The sequence below is a fragment of the Equus quagga genome, chromosome 13, assembly GCF_021613505.1.
Source record: "Equus quagga isolate Etosha38 chromosome 13, UCLA_HA_Equagga_1.0, whole genome shotgun sequence".
NCBI lineage: Eukaryota > Metazoa > Chordata > Mammalia > Perissodactyla > Equidae > Equus > Equus quagga.
Window position 1 is genome coordinate 88,696,999 of NC_060279.1, and position 18,119 is coordinate 88,715,117.

Consider the following 18,119-nt stretch of genomic DNA (forward strand, 5'->3'; position numbering starts at 1 on the left):
GGGACCCAGAGAGAGGGGGACGGGGACCCAGAGAGAGGGGGACAGGGACCCAGGGATGGCGCCCGCCCGCCGCGCGGACCTGGAAGATCTCGAAGCCGGCGATGTCCAGGATGCCCAGGAAGGAGGCGCCCTGGCGGGGGCTGCGGTCCAGGGCGCGGTTGAGGCGCAGGACCAGCCAGCGGAAGAGGCGCTCGTAGGTGGCCTTGGCCAGGGCCTCCAGCGCGAAGTCCGCCTGCGGGCAGGGCGCACAGTGAGGGCCCGGTCTGCACATCAGCGGCCGAAGCCCGTCCCCGGGGTCCGGCAAGGAGACCGCGGGTGTGGACGGGTCCTCCTCATGGTTCATCAAGAATGATGACGTTAACAACAGTCACTGAAGCCCTACTGTGTGCCGGGCACTGTGTGAAGGGCTCACTCGGGGCACATTGGTTCATTAATCCTTCCCCCCCGCCCCGAATCGATTTCAACAGCATAACCGTGAAGAGGGTGGATTCTGGAGCCCAACAACCTGGGTTTGAATCCTGGCTCTGCTGGAGGCTGTGTGACCTCAGGCATATAAACAAACCTCTCTGTGCCTCAGTTTCTTCATCTGTAAAACGGATCCTAACAACAGTACCTCAGCTGAGAGTGGAACCCGGGTCAGCAAGACCCCGCCCCCAATCTCTGGTCTTCATCTCCCCCACCCTCTCTTCTTCATCCTGGCACCCTGAGTTTCCAGCCTGGGGCCAGGCAGAGCCCTCTGCCCAAACGCTGGATTCTGAAAACCTCTGGGCTGTGTTCACTTATCAGCCTCCCCCACCACCACCAGCCTGGTCCGAGCCGCCATCATGGCTTGCCTGGACTATGACAGCAGCCTCCTCACGTCCCCCTGCTTCCAGCCGTGCCCCCTTGGACTCAATTCTCCATGAAGCAGACAAGGGGATCTTTATAAGAGACAAACTGAATCAAGTCGCTCCCTGGCTTAAACCCTCCCCAGCCTCCTGCTGCACTCTGAATAAAATTCACCTCCTTACTCTGGCCACTAAGACCCTGAGTGATCTGTCCCCTTCCAACCTCTCTGATTGCAGCTTTTACCACCCTCTCCCCAGCTGGCTAGCCTCACTGACCTCCTTAATATTCCCAACTCACCAAGCTTGTTCCAGCCCCAGGGCCTTTGCACATGCTGTTCCCTCTGCCTTGAACTATCTAGGTCTCGACTTAAACGTCACCTCCTTAGAGAGGACTTTTCTGAGCACTCTAACCTCCTCCTTCATAGATGGCATCGCTGTTTATCTATCTTCTTTTATTATCTGCTGCCCTTCACAGCCTGGGCTCGCTGTGAGTGTGGTCTCGGTTTGCATTATGCCTTTTGCTCCTGGCCCCTGGACCAGGGCTGGGGACTGAGAAGACACTCAGCGAAAGTTGCTCGAGTGAATGACAAAAAAACAGCATCGGCTGCTTAAGGACCCAGGGCCCTGGCACCCGGCTCTCTCCGCCCCCAGCCTCGCCCTGGCCACGCCCCCAGCCCTGCCCCTGACAGCCCAGCCACGCCCCTGCCTGCCCTAGCCACGCCCCCGCCTGGTCTGGCCCCGCCCCTGGCCCCATCACGCCTGCCCTGGCCCCGCCCCTGGCCGCCCCTGGCCACGCCCCAGCCACGCCCACCTGCTCCTTGGTCTGCGCTTTCTGCACGTAGTCGCGGCCGACCTTGATGCGGGGGGTGAGCAGGGCACGGGAGAAATCCGTCACCCCCAGTCCCAGGAGGCGGCAGAGCTTCTGCGCAGCTGCGGGCGACAGGCACCAAAATGCGGTCAGCAGTGGGGAGCGGCGGTGGCTGCGGAGTGGAGAGGAGGGTGCCGCCCCCCAACTGGTGATGGAACAGAAGCCAGCCCAGCCTTTCCCACTAGAGGCGTCACAGGTCCTAAAAGTGTGTATAGGGGCCGGCCGGTGGCACAGTGGTTAAGTTCGTGTGCTCCGTTTTGGCGGCCCGAGGTTTGCCAGTTTGGATCCCGGGTTTGGACCTACATACTGCTCATCAAGCCATGCTGTGGTGGCGTCCCACAAATAAAAAAACAGAGGAAGATGGGCACAGATGCTAACTCAGGGCCAATCTTCCTCAGCAAAAAAAAAAAAAAAAAAAAAGAGGAGGATTGGCAGCAGATGTTAGCTCAGAGCCAATCTTCCTCAAAAAAAACAAACAAAAAAAACTGTGTACAGTCTCTGGCCCAACAATTCTCCTTCTGGGACCCCAAGTTGGCAAAAATAATCCCGAATGTGAGCAAAGACTGGATGATGAGGATGCTCATCACAGCCTTGTTTGTGATGGAAGAAAACAGGAAGCAACCTGAGTGTCCAGCAGCTGGGGAGTGGTTAGAGTCAAGGTTCACCCGTTTGAATGAGTTCCATCGTCACCAAAAATTACTAAAACTCATCACATGATACACTCAGATGCATGCACTTCACGATTGGTACCTTTCACTTCAAATCAAAGACAGAACTATAAACAAACACTGGGCGCCAGTAAATGACACCCAGGCTGAAGTGTGTACGTGAGAACCACACCGACATCTGCGACCTCGAAATGCACCAGAAAATGAGACGGATGGACGATGGATGGAAAGATAAGCGAAAAAGCAAGTGCAGTAAAATGTGTGTTTCAAAATTTCTTAACAAAGTGTTGGTGAAAAAGCTATTGGAGTAAGAGTTCGTTGAGGTGGAAAACCCACAAAAAATATTTACAAATTCATGGCTCTTCCCTATTTTTGTAGGGAAAGAAAATCGCATGGAAAAACACCCGGATGCCAAAATGTTCATATGGACGTTTTTGCAGAAGATGGAGGGGGGGCTGTGGGGGCAGGAGTGTTCCTTTTTTCTGCTCTGAATTAAAATGATAGTTAAGAAACGTTTTCAAGCTTCTATCAGTTCCACGATGGGAAAATAGTTACTACAGATGCTCCGCTCCAGCAGAAAAAAAGCAAAAGAAAAAAACCCTAGAAGGAACACACTAAAATGGCAACAGTGATTATTTCTGAGAGGTGAGGTTATGTATGATTTCAATTTCTACTTTTCATTTTTTTTTTTTTGGTGCAATTACAGTTTCGAATTCTTCCATTGCGACCTTGCGTTATACGGAAAGTATTTAAGAACTAAAAGAAGTGACTTGAAAAAACAACACACAACGTGCAATGGAGTACTATGCAGCCAGTAACAGGGCGACTTATAAAGATCTCGGCCTTTGGCATGTACTTTGCCAGCTCGTGAAGTCTGTGGCCTGCTTCTCCGATGAACGTTTGCAAATTTGGAAAACAAAATACACAGGGTTTCAAAGGAGATGAATTACACTGACATACGGGTCAACCCAGCAGAGTTCTAGTTAATAACCTTGCAAAGTTGCCCCAGATGCATGCATTAAGGGTAAAAAGCAGATTTCAAAACAGTTTATAAGGTCGGACCCCGATTTGGCAAATCAAATGAATAAGTGAGCGTGCACAGCACACCTGCTGGGTGTGAAGACAGCCCCGGATGCCACAGGCAGAGCTGTGACCAGCGCAGGGAGGGGGACGTGCCACCTTCGTATTTTCTGGGTTTGGAAAATGAGCCGGTGGGATTTCACAATCAGGACAGAAAGTTTTGCCCATCTTGAGGGGAACGGGACGTGAAGTGCAGTTCCATTCCCGTGACAATCATTTCCATGCTGACACAGCCTCGCAACAAAGCCCAGAGAGAAATCCCCAACACGGGAGCGGCAACAGCGCGTCAGGGGTGTGACTGCGGGTAATTTCTCTGTCTTTCTGGTTTCCCGTTTTGCCAGATTTTTCCCCATCCAGTTTGTCTTATTTCATAATAATAAAGAAGCAGAGCTATTTTCACGTTGACAAAAAAAAAAAGAGATATTGACTATAATTCTGCTTTGAAAAGCAAAAAAAAAAAAAAGTATATTTATGCAGAGAGCAGAAGCCAGGAGGAGGCATGCCCCAGCCTGACGGGGTCTCTAACGGCTGGGCTGACGGGGGCCCTGCTGTCTCCTCTTTGGTACGCGGGTGGTGTTCAAATTTTCAGCAAAGATCACGCTTTTTACAGGCAGGAAAAGAGCAGAAGGTGTTATTTTGGGCAAGATGCAGCAAAGCGCAGGGAATCAGAGGGCCCGGGTGGGTGGGAGGCGGGCCCGTTGGAGAGGAGGATGCTCCGTTCGCGGGGCCGGGAAGGCGGCTGGGCGGGTGGTACCTGTGTTGTCCGGCATGGACGCTTGATCGTGGTTCCGTTCCCTCTTCAGGACGATGTTGCCGAACTGGAGGACGGCCGACACCATCCGCAGCATGGCTATGGGGCAGCAGAGAGAGAGAGGTCACGGGCGGCTCCGGAGCCCGAGGCCCCCTAGAAATGCAGCTCTAAAACCCCACGTCAAATGACACCCCCACCCCCACCCCTCAGCCTAAAATCCACCTGGGACACTGGGGCAGGACTTAAAGCATACGAGCGGACAAACGAATTCTGTATTTCGTATCCGCGGTTTGCTCTGTCACCATTCAGCGTCTGCTTACGTCGTTCGTTTTAGAAAGCGATGCATAGAAGATTTCACAGGACTTAGGGAAATGAACGAGTCTTTAGTGATATGGAAAGATTTCTAAAATATCCACTCAAAAATGTGAGAGGCAGGACGGCGTATTTGGTATACCCCTATCTATGTAAAAAATGGCAGCGAAGAGAAAGTACAGTCGATTCTCGTTATTCGCGGTAGTTAACACGCTATACAGTCGCCGCGAACGCTGAATTAGCGAATGGGAAGGAACGTTAATAGGAGGAAATACGGCGTCTGGTTGCTGTGAGCCTCTGGTCACGACTTTTTCATCAACTGGTCAACACGTCACCTTGTTTTATGTGTGTATGTGTTTAAAGACAGCAAACTCATCTAACACGTGTTTTCTCCATAAGGCGCATCACAGTCTTCCTGCACTAAGAAATACCAGACGGCATTAGGGGGAGCATTTTAGATAGTGAAATCTCCAACCAAAAACACAAAAACGCAGAAAACGTGGCACTCAATGGACCACGAAAAGGACACTGATTTACAGTATGAGCTAAAAACAACAAGGCAGAGCCTATTGGACCTCAGCAACCATGCACTGGGCAAATCAAGTTTCTCACCCCTGTAGGAGTGACGGCAAAGAGCACAAAAGCATCCGGCGGATTGGTTTGGGGGCTACGGATAAATTTAGTGGGTCAGCGAATTCGCGAATGCAGAAACCGCGAATAAGGAGGGGCTAGATAACAGCTAGAAATCTCGTCGTAAGCGGGCAATACCGCCCTCTAGAGTATGTCTCAGGAATTTGTAGGGTTTGGTTGGCATAAAGATGGGGGCCACGCCTCAATGTGTGGGGTGTTTCTGGATGTTACAGCGACTGGGCAGGTGGGGACCTGGATGCAGACACCCCTTCTGTACCACAAAAATGGCCCATGTCCTTTGTGACTTCTGAACGTCCCACTGGACATTCACGTCCGAGAAATGATGGTCTGTAATTATCTGAGACGAACCCCAGCTGTCGTATGCATACACACAGAAGTGTTTCGTGTTTGGTTTTAATACACAGTGAACTTTCCCGAAGGGCACACTGTGTAATCGGAGGGAAGACTGTGGTTGGTTTTGCTCAGAATTTCATCAAGATTTGGTCGTTGTCTCAGAACCCTCTCATCTCCACCACACAGCCGCACGTAGCATTTGGGTGGACCACACAGCACGCCTACGTCAGGTTGGCGCGTATCTGCCGCTCTCATGCCGATGCTCCGGGTCAGCGCGGGCACCTCGGGGCCTCGTCGGCTGCGCATTCCAGAGCAGATTCTACGATTTACGAGTTGAAATGGACACAGCGTGCTCCGTGCCGGGTCCCGTGACAAACACTTCTAATCGAATTCCTTTAACCTTCCAAACCACGCAATGAGGCACATCCTGCAAAAGCATTTCACAGAAGGGAAACCGGGTAAAACCCGCATTGGACAGGTGGGGAAACCGAGGCACCTTCCAGTAATGAACTTGCCCAAGATCATCCAGCTCATAAGGGGCACAGCCGAGATTCAAACCCGGGCGGTCCCCGACTCTGGGATCTGTATTCTTAACCGCTTTCTCCTTTCCTTCCTCTTTTAGCACAAAATTCAAATGCAAATAGGTATGCATGGTTTGCACACAGAAAAGTGCACAGGGGCCGGCCCAGTGGCCCAGCGGTTAAGTGTGCACATCCTGCTTCAGCAGCCCAGGGTTCTCTGGTTCGGATCCCCGCTGCAGACATGGCACTGCTTGTCAAGCCATGCTGTAGTGGGCGTCCCACATAGAAAGTAGAGGAAGATGGGCACGGATGTTAGCTCAGGGCCAATCTTCCTCAGCAAAAAGAGGAGGATTGGCAGCAGATGTTAGCTCAGGGCTAGTCTTCCTCAGGAAAAAAAAAAAAGAAAGAAAGAAGAGGAAAGCACACAAATCATAGACATCCAGCTCAAGGAGTTTTCCCATAGTGAACACACCATGGAGCCGGCCCCTCAGAAGCTCCCCTTCCTGGCCACTCACTGAGCACAAACCAATTTCGCCATCACAGCCTCCAGTGGAAGAATCTAGATGCCAAAGTGCACATTCTGCAGGAGACTATTTGTATCAACTCAAGAACAGGCAGAACAAGTCCAAGTTGTCAGACGCCAGAATCCTGGGTACACGCGGGGGGCGGGTGTCTCGTGATGGGAACCGGCCCGCGGGGTTTGTAGGCGCCGGGCATACAGGGCGTCCGTTGCGGAAACCCCCCCGAGCAGGGTGCTCCGGCTGTGTGCGCGCTTTTCGCTTTTTGGCGTCTATGCCAACTTTGACACCAAGTTTACTTAGAAAAAAGCGGGTGGTGCAAGGTGGAGGCGGGGACCACGCTCCTGGGACACTCCTGCCAAAAATGCATAATCAAATCGGAGGGCCAGGAACCCACCCACGTCGAAACAAAACAGCTGATCTGTAATCTTCAAAAACGTCTAGGTCACGGCGGATAAAGACAGACCGAGGAACAGCTGCGGACAGAGAGGAGAGCACGAGGACTCCACGCAGTGTGTGATCCTGGCCTGGGGACATGCGCGTGTGTGCGCGAAACTGTAAAAAAGTGTTGTTGTTGTTTTTTTGCTCTAAAGGATATTATTGGGGAAAGTGGCATACAGTCTGTGAAAAACATTTTTTTGTGGGATCAAGGACATTATTGGGATGATATGGTCTGTGGATTCGATAACAGTACAAATTGTGCCACTGCTAATTTCCTGGTGATCACACCGTACTGCGGTTGTATCAGAGAATGTTCTCAGGAAACAGGCATTGACACGGGCCGGCCCGGTGGCACAGCAGTTAAGTGCGCATGTTCTGCTTTGGCAGCCTGGGGTTCGCGGGTTCGGATGCCGGGTGTGGACATGGCACCACTTGGCAAGCCATGCTGTCATAGGCGTCCCACGTATAAAGTAGAGGAAGATGGACACGGATGTTAGCTCAGGCCCAGTCTTCCTCAGCAAAGAAAAAAAAAAGACTTGGTTTCTGGAAGTAGATAGTGAGATTGCAGTGATGGTTGTACAACCTTGTGAATATACTACAAACTACTGAATTGTACACTTTACAATGGTGAATTTTATGATACATGTATTCTGTCTCAAAAACAAAAAAAGGTTTCGGTTGTGGAAATTAATAAAAGAAACTTTAACTAAACATCGTCAATTACACCAAACAGGAAGTGACAGAAGCTGCATCTCCGATAGGAAGTAAAACTACTTTACTACTAAAGGAAGATTTCTCTCCCCAACCAGCAACAGCCCAGCCAATGAGAAACACTGCAGCTCAGCCAATGAGAAATGCCACAGCTCAGCCAATGAAAAATGCCGCAGCTCAGCCAATGAAAAATGCCGCAGCTCAGCCAATGAGAAATGCCATAGCTCAGCCAATGAGAAATGCCACAGCTCAGCCAATGAGAAATGCCACAGCTCAGCCAATGAGAAACGCCACAGCTCAGCCAATGAGAAATGCCACAGCTCAGCCAATGAGAAACGCCACAGCTCAGCCAATGAGAAATGCCATAGCTCAGCCAATGAGAAATGCCGCAGCTCAGCCAATGAGAAACGCCACAGCTCAGCCAATGAGAAATGCCATAGCTCAGCCAATGAGAAACACTGCAGCTCAGCCAATGAGAAACACTGTAGCCCAGCCAATGAGAAACACCACAGCTCAGCCAATGAGAAATACCACAGCTCAGCCAATGAGAAATGCCACAGCTCAGCCAATGAGAAATGCCATAGCTCAGCCAATGAGAAATGCCACAGCTCAGCCAATGAGAAGCCCCGTTGACTCCCTGAAATGTTACTTTCCCCCAACGGAGTTTCCTTTAGAACAGCTCCTTTCCTCCCCCTTTTCTCTATAAAAACAGCTCCTTTCCTTTGTTCTCTGGATTTGCCTGTGGTTTACCACAGCACGGACACCCAGGATTGCAATTCTTTGGGCTGTTCCTGAATAAACTTACTTTGAGATAAAATAGGCGAATTTGCCTTTTAAGTTGATATGGTCTAGTTTGCTGGGCACGCCGGGGTGTGTAAGAAACATTGATTTTTCCTCTCCCCCTCCACTGAGATCGTAGGTCCTTGTGGAAAACATCTCTGTTCCTTATTCCTCTCCTAACCAAGTACCGCGCATAGAGTAAATCCTCTATAAACGTTTTCACGAATGAGACTTAGCTTGCCAGTTTCGAGGGAAGAATTCCTTCCACAACCCCCACTACTTCTGGGATTCAATGGAACCCCTATCAGGATCTCCGGCACCCTGCCTCCGACCCTCCCACCCCCTCCAGCCCCGGGGTCCCCTCACTTAGTCCAACCAGCCGCAGCAGCCTCCTTCCAGTCCCTCCATAGGTGACACTCTTTCTTGCCAGGCCTTTGCCCCGGCAGTTCCCTCCGCCCGAATGCCGTTTGTGCACCAGCTACACCTGGTTCATTCCTGCCCCACCATCGGGGCTCAGGCAAGCACCGCCTCCTCCAGGGCTGACCCTCCCAGGCCGGCGGGGGATCCCACGACACACAGTCACCGCTCCATGCACCTTCCATCCGTCAACTTTCCCAGCTTCAGCTTCAATCTCTTTGCGTGATTTGATGCTCCCTGGGTCTCAGCGCCCCCGAGGGCACGGGCTTGTTCTATCGTGGTCACTGTTAGTCGAGCCCAGTGCTCGCAGGGGTCGAATGAATAGATATATTACTGAATAAATGGCACAGAGTTAACTAACGGGGAATTCATCATGGAATGGCAAGAGTCTGCTGTGTGACCTTGGGCAAGCCAGGTGGCCTGCTGGGCCTCAGTTTCCCCTGCTGGGCCGTGGGATGGCTGGGCTCACTGGCTTCTGTTTCTGCCCCTCTGGAGTCAGGGGCGAGAGGACAGGGACAGCTGAGAGCCCCGAAAACGCTGGCAGGTTCCGGAGGCGCAGCCGGGGCGCCTCCCCGAAGATAAATAAGTAAGGACGTCTCCTTAGAGACCCACAATGGCACCTCCCCGCTGCCAAACGGAGCGATCATTCATTCCCTAACGTCAGCTCAGACCCGGCCCAGGCTCGAGCTCCCCCGGTGGCCTTTAAAGTGGCCTTTTACACTTGGCTGAGGGACCCGCGTGGGTGCCCAGCACCCGGGTGCCTCTGACGCCCGAGGACTCGGCAGTGAGCTCTCGCCGGTGACTCCGGACCGGCCGATCGCGGGTAGCCGATCGTGGCCCTGGCCTGCAGGGGGGAGGCCTGGGGCTGGCGAGGCCGCACGTGGGAGGGAGCGCGCGTCCCTGCGCCCGCGCCACCCCCGGGGGCGGCATTTATGACACCGGCGCGGGAGGGGGACGGAGGCCCTGCCTCGAGTGACCCACAGCGCTCTGTGCCCAGGGCTTCCCGGGGGGCGGGATGCACGGAGGTGCCCACCTGCCTCCCCGGGAACGGATGGATCACGGGCTGGCTCTGGAGTCCGACCCGGGTTCCACCACCTCCTGGTCCATTGGGGGGAATCCCGGGGCAGACACCCCACCTCCCTGGGCCTCTGTCTCCTCCTTCGTCAAAAGGAGAGGCTGTGACAAGGTGACCGGCTGGCTCCCCTCCTTGTAAGTGAAACACGAGGTAAAACTATAAGGAGACGCCATGCACGTCCCACCGCAGCAAAAGCAAAAAAGCGGAGGACGCGGGCTCGGCGGGCACGTGGGGAGACGCTCCGGGGACGCGGCGCGCGGGCGGGAAAGCAGCGCCACCTGCCGGACGGCCACGTGGCTTCTCCAGGATTTAAAAAAAACGCTCAGAAAGTGGGTGGGGGGTGGTCAGAGCTGGAAGCCAAGAAGCCACGTGGAGAAATTGCTGGATCTGGCGGCAGGTGCCTGGGGGTTCCTTACCCTCTGCTCTCTATTTGCATAGGTGTTTGAACTTTTCCATCAGAGAGAGAAAAATCAAAATTATTGAGCAGGAAAAAGGAATGAAGCGCACACACGAACCTTGAAAGCATCATGCTGAGTGGAAGCAGCCAGACACCAAGGGCGACCTGTCACATGAGGCCACCCATATGAAAGGTCTGGGACAGGCAAATCCAGACACAGGGAGCAGATAAGCGGTGGTCAGGGGCTGGCGGGCAAAGGGGAGCAAGCAACCTTCTGGAGTGACTGCCAACGTCCTAAAAGGGACTGTGGAGATGGATGCGCGAGTCTGTGAATGTGCTAAAGCCACCGACTGGGACACGTTGAATAGGTGAATAGTGTGGTATGTGAATTCTATCTCAATAGAGCTGTTAAATTTTTGTTAAAGCCGGATAAAAACGAACACTGCCCCTCGGCTTAGACCCAGCATTTCGTTTCTAAGAATTGACCCTGCAGTCTGTTCCCACAGGAGCACAAAACTGACTCACAAGGATATCCATGGCACCATTTGGGGGGGGGGGGGTTTGCAATAGCAATGGGACGCAGTCACCCTAAAGGTCTGTCTGCAAGGGACAGGGATTGGTTACAAGGATCATAGTTCAGGGGCCGGCCTGGTGGCTTACTGGTTAAGTTCGTGCACTCTGTTTCAGAGGCCTGGGGTTTGTAGGTTCGGATCCTGGGTGCGGACCTAGCACCGCTCATCAAGCCATGCTGTGGTGACATCCCACATAAAATAAAGGAAGTTTGGTATAGGTGTTAACTCAGCAACAATCTTCCTCAAGCAAAAAGAGGACGATTGGCAGCAGATGTTAGCTCAGGGCCAATCCTCCTCACCAAAACTAAAACATAGTTCATCTAAACAATGAAACCTACGCAGACACAAAAAAGACCAAAGTTCACCTATACAGAATGATTACCAAAATAAACCGTCCTCTGGGACAAGTCGGGGACAGCGCACCCTAGCATGGCGGTGATGAATTGGGAATGTGAGCCCTGTGCCCTCCCGGGCCAGAATGTGGGGCCTGACATGCGAGGGGTCGTCATCCGTCAGCTGCTGCGTCTGGGGTGCTCCTGGGAGGAAGGTCGGAGAGGTGGGGCCCTGGAGCAACCGTTAAATCCGCAGAGAAACAGCTTAACATTTTTATCCCCAGGACGGCTGACTGTCAGCCCGGGGCCCGGAGAATGCCTCTTTTTGTAAAAAAAATAAATAATGTGGGTCATTTCTGACATGTCTCAAATATTTCTGGAAGGCGACGCCAGAAGCTTAACAGGGGAAATGAGGGCTCGGGGAGGGGGCTGGGAGGTTTGCATCCGCTCGCGACCTTCGGCCACATTCCGATGCTGTCACTCCTCGCGGACGTTGTTTCAACATTTTCCTCTCGGAATGGCAGACATCGGAACGGCGGCCTGGGCCGGGAGGGTCACTCGAGGTGACCCGTGTCAGGAGGCCAGGCGGGACCGGAGGGGCCGGCATCTCCGCACGCCTGCCAGCTGCCCAGGGCGCAGAGCGGAGGCTCGAGTTACACAACCAAGGTTGGCCGACCCGGCGGGGGGAGGCTGGGGACCCCGTGTCAACGCACCGAGCGGGCCGGCGAGGTGGCAGCCAAGAGGGCAGCAGGTCGCAGCCGTCCCGACTCAGCCCCGGAGCCATCGAGAGCTCCCGGGCGCCCTCAGCACCAGGGACCCGGGGAGCCCGGCCCGCCCAGCCTGCAAACCAGGTCTTTTCTCTGCAAAACGGGTAAAAAGAATCATATTCATGCAAAACGTGAAATGTCAGGAAGCCACCAAAAAGGTGAGGGTCCACTGACGTGTCCTTGTCATGGGCCGAATCGTGCCCCCCCCCACCCGCCCAAAATGATCCCTTGAAGTCCTAACCCCCAGGACCCCTCAGAATGCGACCTCATTTGGGTGTCGGGTCATTGCAGATGTAATTATTTAAGTTCGGATGGGGTCATACTGGTGTAGGGTGGCTCTGAGGCAATATGACGGGAGTCCTTATAAAAAGGGGGAATTTGGGGCCAGACCGGTGGCCGAGTGGTTAAGTTTGTGCACTCTGCTTTGGCAGCCTGGGGTTTGCAGGTTCAGATCCTGAGCGTGGACCTAGCACTGCTCATCAAGCCACGCTGTGGCAGCATCCCACATAAAATAGAGGAACATCGGCACAGACGTTAGCTCAGGGACAATCTTCCTCAGCAAAAAAAAAAAAAAAAAAAAAGGGAGGGGGGAGGAATTTGCACAGAGATGCACCCACGGGGAGCACGCCATGTGAAGATGAAAACAGAGATGGGGCGATGCTCCTACAAGCCAAGGAACGCCAAAGATCGCCAGGAAACCACCTGCAGCTATGGCGGGGGGCGGGGGGAACAGACTCTCCCAGGAGGAACCAACCCCGCCAACACCTCGAGCCCCAACTTGTGGCCTCCAGAACAGGGAGCCCATCCGAGTCTGCCGTTGAAGGCAGTGGGTCTGGGGTGCTCAGTTACGGCAGCCCCAGCACAGAAATACACTCCCGCAACTGAGCCATTGTCAGAACACGCTGTTTGATGGAAAAGGTGGGGCGCAAAGCCGAGAACACGGGGAGGATTGCACCCCACGGCCGTCTAGCCCCAACCAAGCAGGGCAGACCCGGAGTCAAGGGCAGGGTCTTCCCCGCACCCTCACCTCAGCCTCCTCCCGGCCTCCAGTCCATCCTCCGCGTGGCCCAGAGATGCCCCTCCCCTGCTCCCAGCTCTCCCAGGGCTCCCCAGTGCCCCCAGGACAAAGTCTCAGCCCCTGAGACTGGCGTTTGAGGCCCCGCCTGCCTCTGCAGTTCCATCTCTATCTCCTCACTCCCCTGGGTCACTCACACTAGACCAAACGCCGTCAAGAAGTTTCAATTCCTCCAACATGCCACACGTTTCCTGCCTCAGGGCCTTTGCACAGGCTGTTCCCCCTGCCTAGAACACTCTTCCCAATAGCACCAGCGCTCACTCCCTCAGCTCCTCCATCAAACATCACCATCTCAGGGGACCCTTCCTGATCCCCTTTTTAAAGCTGCTCCCCACCCCCCTCCTCCATTTCCTCTTTTGTTTTTTTTTTTTCCTCCCCGGCACTCATTGCCTCCTCATAGACCACAGAATTCCTGATTTATCCGGATCGCGGTTCTTGTTTAGCCAGTCTCCCCAAGGCAGGGATGTCTGTCAGGCTCATCCCCTGCCATGGCTCCATCGCCCGCACACAGTAAGTGCTCAATAAATGCGTGAGCAGATAAACTGAGGAACAAAGGACCGGTTCCCCCACCCGCCCAGGCGGTGCCCACCACTGCCCCTCCCGGGGGGGGTCGGGGGTCACTCACAGGTGATTTCCTCGTGGGTGAATCCCAGGACCCGCAGGGACTCCAGCGTCTCCTGGAAGAGCTCCCGCTCCTGGCCGGGGGAGGAGGACGGCCCATTGGTCAGGAAGCGGTAGTGGGAACACGGCTCCAGGAGGAGGTCGGCTGCAGGGGCAAGGGGCGGAGGCCGAGGTCAAGGGCGAGCTATCGTGGGGCCAGACTCAGGTCACGGCCTAGTCGACGGCCACCCCAGGACAAGTCACTTCGCCACTGGGGCCCTCGGTCTCTTCTTCTGTCAAATCGTGAGGATCGTCTCCTCATGGGTTTGGTGGGAAGGGCCGGGTGGGCAGGGACTCGGTGCTCAGCACGCTCGAAGCCTCTCGTCTCCCCTCCTTCCATCGAGATTCTCGAGTCACGGAGAGGCCCGGGGCGGGCAGAAGCAGCAGGGTCATGGGGGCCCGAGTGAGCAGAAGCCAGGGGACAGCAGGGGCCAGCGGCAGAGGGCACGTGGGCTCGGAAGCCACCAGGAGCGAGAGTCTGGGGGAGGCGGGCCGGGAGGCAGAAGGAGAGGGAACGAGAGGCAGCCGCAGGGCCGTCCGTGGACAGAGGGTAGGGGGCGCATGGAGCGGGTGACAGGAGGGACCTCAGGCAGGAACCGGGGGCCACAGGAGATGGAGGGAAGCAGGGCTGCGAGGCGCCAGGTGCCGAGAAGCCACAGGGACCAGGACCACCGGGACCCCCGAGGCCGCGGGAGCCGAGGCAAAGCTGGAGTGGAGGCCGAGCACCCCCGGGGCAAGTGGGAGCCCCGGAGTTGGAAGAGAAGCGAGCGCGGAGCTGCCTGGCCGCACAGCCGGTGTGAGCGGGATGCAGGAAACCGGGATTCTCTGTTTGGCAAGAGTCACGAGGTGGTGGGAATCAGGAACAGTGGGATCCAGGAGGCGACAGACTCTACCACCCAGCAGAAGCCTCACATGAAGCAGGTGCTGGGTAAAGATTAGTGCCTCCCACGGCCTCCTTTGCAGGGGCCCAGAGAAGCCCACCCACTCCCCTCAAGCGGCACAGCACTGACCCTTGAGCTGTTCCCCGGCGCCTCCCAGCAGCTGGTAGAAGATGTGGAAGCTGCACTCGTCCTTGGCCTGGCGGATGGCCCGCGACTTCTCCAGCAGGTCTGGGTGGAGGCGAGTCAAGGTGCTACAGGGCAGGGAGGGGACCCCACCCGGCCCCCTGGACCCCTGCCGGCCCCCTGCTGCCCCATGAGGCAGTGGCGTTGTTCACGGCCTTGACACTAACTGGACAAGTGGCCCTGGGCATGTCACTTAAGCACTTGTGCCTCAGTTTCCTCATCTGTTCAATGGGCTGATAATAACACCCATCAGTGAGTTGCTGGCAGAGGAGAGGAGTTACTACGTGTCAAACACCCGGATTGGCACCTGGGGCGTCGTTAACCACAGGTAAGGGCATCTCCTCCATTGTCACCCTCAGCCCCTCCCTTTGAGGAAAGTCGGTGGCGAGTTTACACACTGAAAAGCAGCAAGGCACCTTAGAGTCAAATAAAACGCATGACAACTCGTCTACCCCTCCACGCCCCACCCTCATGGACCACCAGGCACGTATTTTGGCTTTGTTTTTTTTTTTTTTTTGGTGAGGAAGATTGGCCCTGAGCTAACATTGGTTGCCAATCTTCCTCTTTTTTACCCCCAAAGCCCCAGCACATGGCTGTATATCCTAGTTGTAGGTCATTCTATTCCTCTATTTCCTCCATGCGGGATGCCACTACAGCATGGCTTGATGAGCAGTGTCACGTTGGCACCCAGGATCCAAACCCTGGGCTGCTGAAGTGGAGCGTGCAAACTTAACCAGTCGGCCGTGGAGCCGGCCCCCAAGTACGTATTTTGCATGACAGTCGTCACGCAGATCAGCCAAGATCGGCCACAAACCGAGGTCCGAGGACGGGAAGTCCTGGGTCACCAACCTGCTCGAGTGACATGGGGAGGACCCAGGGAGAGGGTCCCACAGGCAGGGTGGGTTGGGGGAAGCACACGACCTGTGCCACCCAGGGTGGCGACAGCCCCGAGCCTCGGTTTCCCCTCCTGTTCAAGGGGATAGGAACAGCACGTGCCTGGCTGGGTCACAGAGGGGAGGAGGGGAGACAAGGCAGGGAGGCATCTCCGGACGCAGCTGATTGGCCCGGGGGTGGCACCTGCCCCATGAGCATCAGCCCACAGGCTGGTCACAGGCCCTGAGGCAGAGACAGCTGGGCCAGCGAGCTGGCCCAGGTCGGGGGGCAGCCTCGGCTGCCGTGCCGACGGGAGAAAGTCGGCACGGCCAGCAGGCTGAGAAGACGATGCAAAGATAAAAAGAGGCTGCAGGGGCCCGGCCCGGGGGCACAGCAGTTAAGTTCGCACATTCCACTTCGGTGGCCCGGGGTTCACCCGTTCGGATCCTGGGTATGGACATGGCACCGCTTGGCAAGCCATGCTGTGGTAGGCGTCCCACATGTAAAGTAGAGGAAGATGGGCATGGATGTTAGCTCAGGACCAGTCTTCCTCAACAAAAAGAGGAGGCTTGACAGCAGATGTTAGCTCAGGGCTAATCTTCTTCAGGAAAAAAAAAGAAAAGAAAAGAGGCTGCAGGAAGCTCGGGTTTGGAGGAGGCAGGATGGATGGGGCGGGAAGAGCCGTGAGGTCTCAAAACCGTGGAAGCAGGAGCTCGATGTGGGGGAGCAACGGGCGGCAGGAACTGTGGGCAGCAGGAGCGGGTGGCTCCAGGAGACTAGAGGTCGTGCGCCCGAGGAAGCAGTGGGACCCCAGTTCCTCGTCCCCTAAGGCCTCGGACCCAAACCCTCCCCACACGCCGCTTCCAACCTCCCCTAGATCGCAGAGGGCAGCGAGTTTATCAGACGCCCCCGGAAGTGGGACGTGGCTCGCTCTCCATGGCACTAACATCACACGAATGATTGTTAATCCGCGACATTCACAGTGAGAGGACATCGCTCATCTACGTCGGTCATTCGTTTCTAATAACAGCAGCTCGACCTCCAGTGCTTACGACACGGCGGGCGCCGAGCTGAGCACTGGACTCCCATTGTCCTCCAACCGTCCTAGGTCCAACCACCGGGCCAAGGTTCCACAATCCTTCCCCGTCTGCAGAGAGGGAAGCTGAGCCAGTGTCTGAGCAGCAGGGAGCCAGGCCGCCCTGCGTGTGTGGACTCCTGTTTCCCGTAAGCAGTGAGGTGCCAATGGCCACCTGCTTCCCCGTCACCCCTCGCTGCCCCTCAGGACCCTCCAAGGCATAAAGGATACAGGTCTCGATGTTGGCGCCCACAATGTACCCAGCGACGTCGAAGTTGATGCGGATGAACTTGCCCTGGAGGGAGGGGGGGTTTCAGCTGAGGGGGAAGAGCACCCCCATCCCTCCCAGAACCAGGCCTGCCCTCCACTCTCCTCGTCCGCCTGAACCCCCCCAGGCAAAAGGTCCCAGAGGGCTCCCTGGGGAACCCAAGGGCCAGGCTCCTAGGACTCCTTTCCTCAGGACGCCGGTCCCAGCCCCTCCTCCCTCAGACCCAGGAGTCCAGCCCCAGCCCCTCCTCCCTCAGCCCCTCCACACCACGCCCCCCCCCCCCCCCCCCCCCCCCCCCCGCGGCCCCCCCCGTTTCCCCCCCCCCCCCTCCCCCCCCCCCCCCCCCGGCCCCGTGTCGCTGTCACTCACGAATCGGGAGGAGTTGTCGTTCTTCACCGTCTTGGCGTTGCCGAAGGCCTCCAGGACGGGGTTGGCCTGGAGAAGCTGCCGCTCCAGCTCACCCTGGGGGTGGGAGACGGCACATCAGTGAGACGGGGCGGGGCTGGCCTGGCTCAGGGGCCTGTGTTGCAGCTGACTGAGTGTCTGTGTGTGAGGAGTCTTTGTGTGTCTGCGTGTGTGCCCTCTTCCCCACATTCACATCCGGGTCTTGCCCTTCAGTCTATTGTGAAGGGAACAAGGAAACATCTCTAAGATACATTGTTGAGTGCAAACAAAACAAAACGAAAAAGACGAGTTGCAGAACAATACCCACAAAGGGATCCCATTAATAAAAAATAAATCAAGAAAAAAACACCACAAAACGAGACTCCCATTTCTACAGGTATATGTACATGTTCGTAAACATTTGGAGAAAGTCTGCAAGGATACACACCAAACTGTCAACAGTGTAAGCCATTCCAAGGAAGGGGGACTGAAAGGAGGAAAGAAGAATTTCACTTTTTCTGATTTTTTTGTTGATGTTACAGTGACTACACACTTATGTATTACTTGTGGAATTTTAATTAAGGAAAAAAATCTATATTTTCTATGTAAAGTGCTTCAAACTGCCCGGCACACAGTAGGTGCTTAAGAAATGCTGGTTTCCTTCCTCAACCAGGCTGATCCGCGAGTAGGGATCTTACT

At 55.2% G+C, this 18,119-nt stretch overlaps 1 protein-coding gene across 5 annotated transcripts in view; it reads right to left on the minus strand.

Moving 5' to 3' along the window:
- Positions 1–18,119, minus strand: part of MYH14 (myosin heavy chain 14) — a 95,537-nt gene that overhangs the window by 50,942 nt on the left and 26,476 nt on the right. For all 5 annotated transcript variants that reach the window (XM_046681727.1, XM_046681730.1, XM_046681728.1 and 2 more), the window contains exons 7-13: positions 17,406–17,498; positions 17,000–17,063; positions 14,767–14,865; positions 13,722–13,862; positions 4,198–4,293; positions 1,639–1,757; positions 80–232 (exon numbers count right to left, since the gene is read on the minus strand). In XM_046681727.1, coding sequence (XP_046537683.1) covers positions 80–232; positions 1,639–1,757; positions 4,198–4,293; positions 13,722–13,862; positions 14,767–14,865; positions 17,000–17,063; positions 17,406–17,498 — 765 coding nt within the window. The remainder of the gene's footprint in view (positions 1–79; positions 233–1,638; positions 1,758–4,197; positions 4,294–13,721; positions 13,863–14,766; positions 14,866–16,999; positions 17,064–17,405; positions 17,499–18,119) is intronic.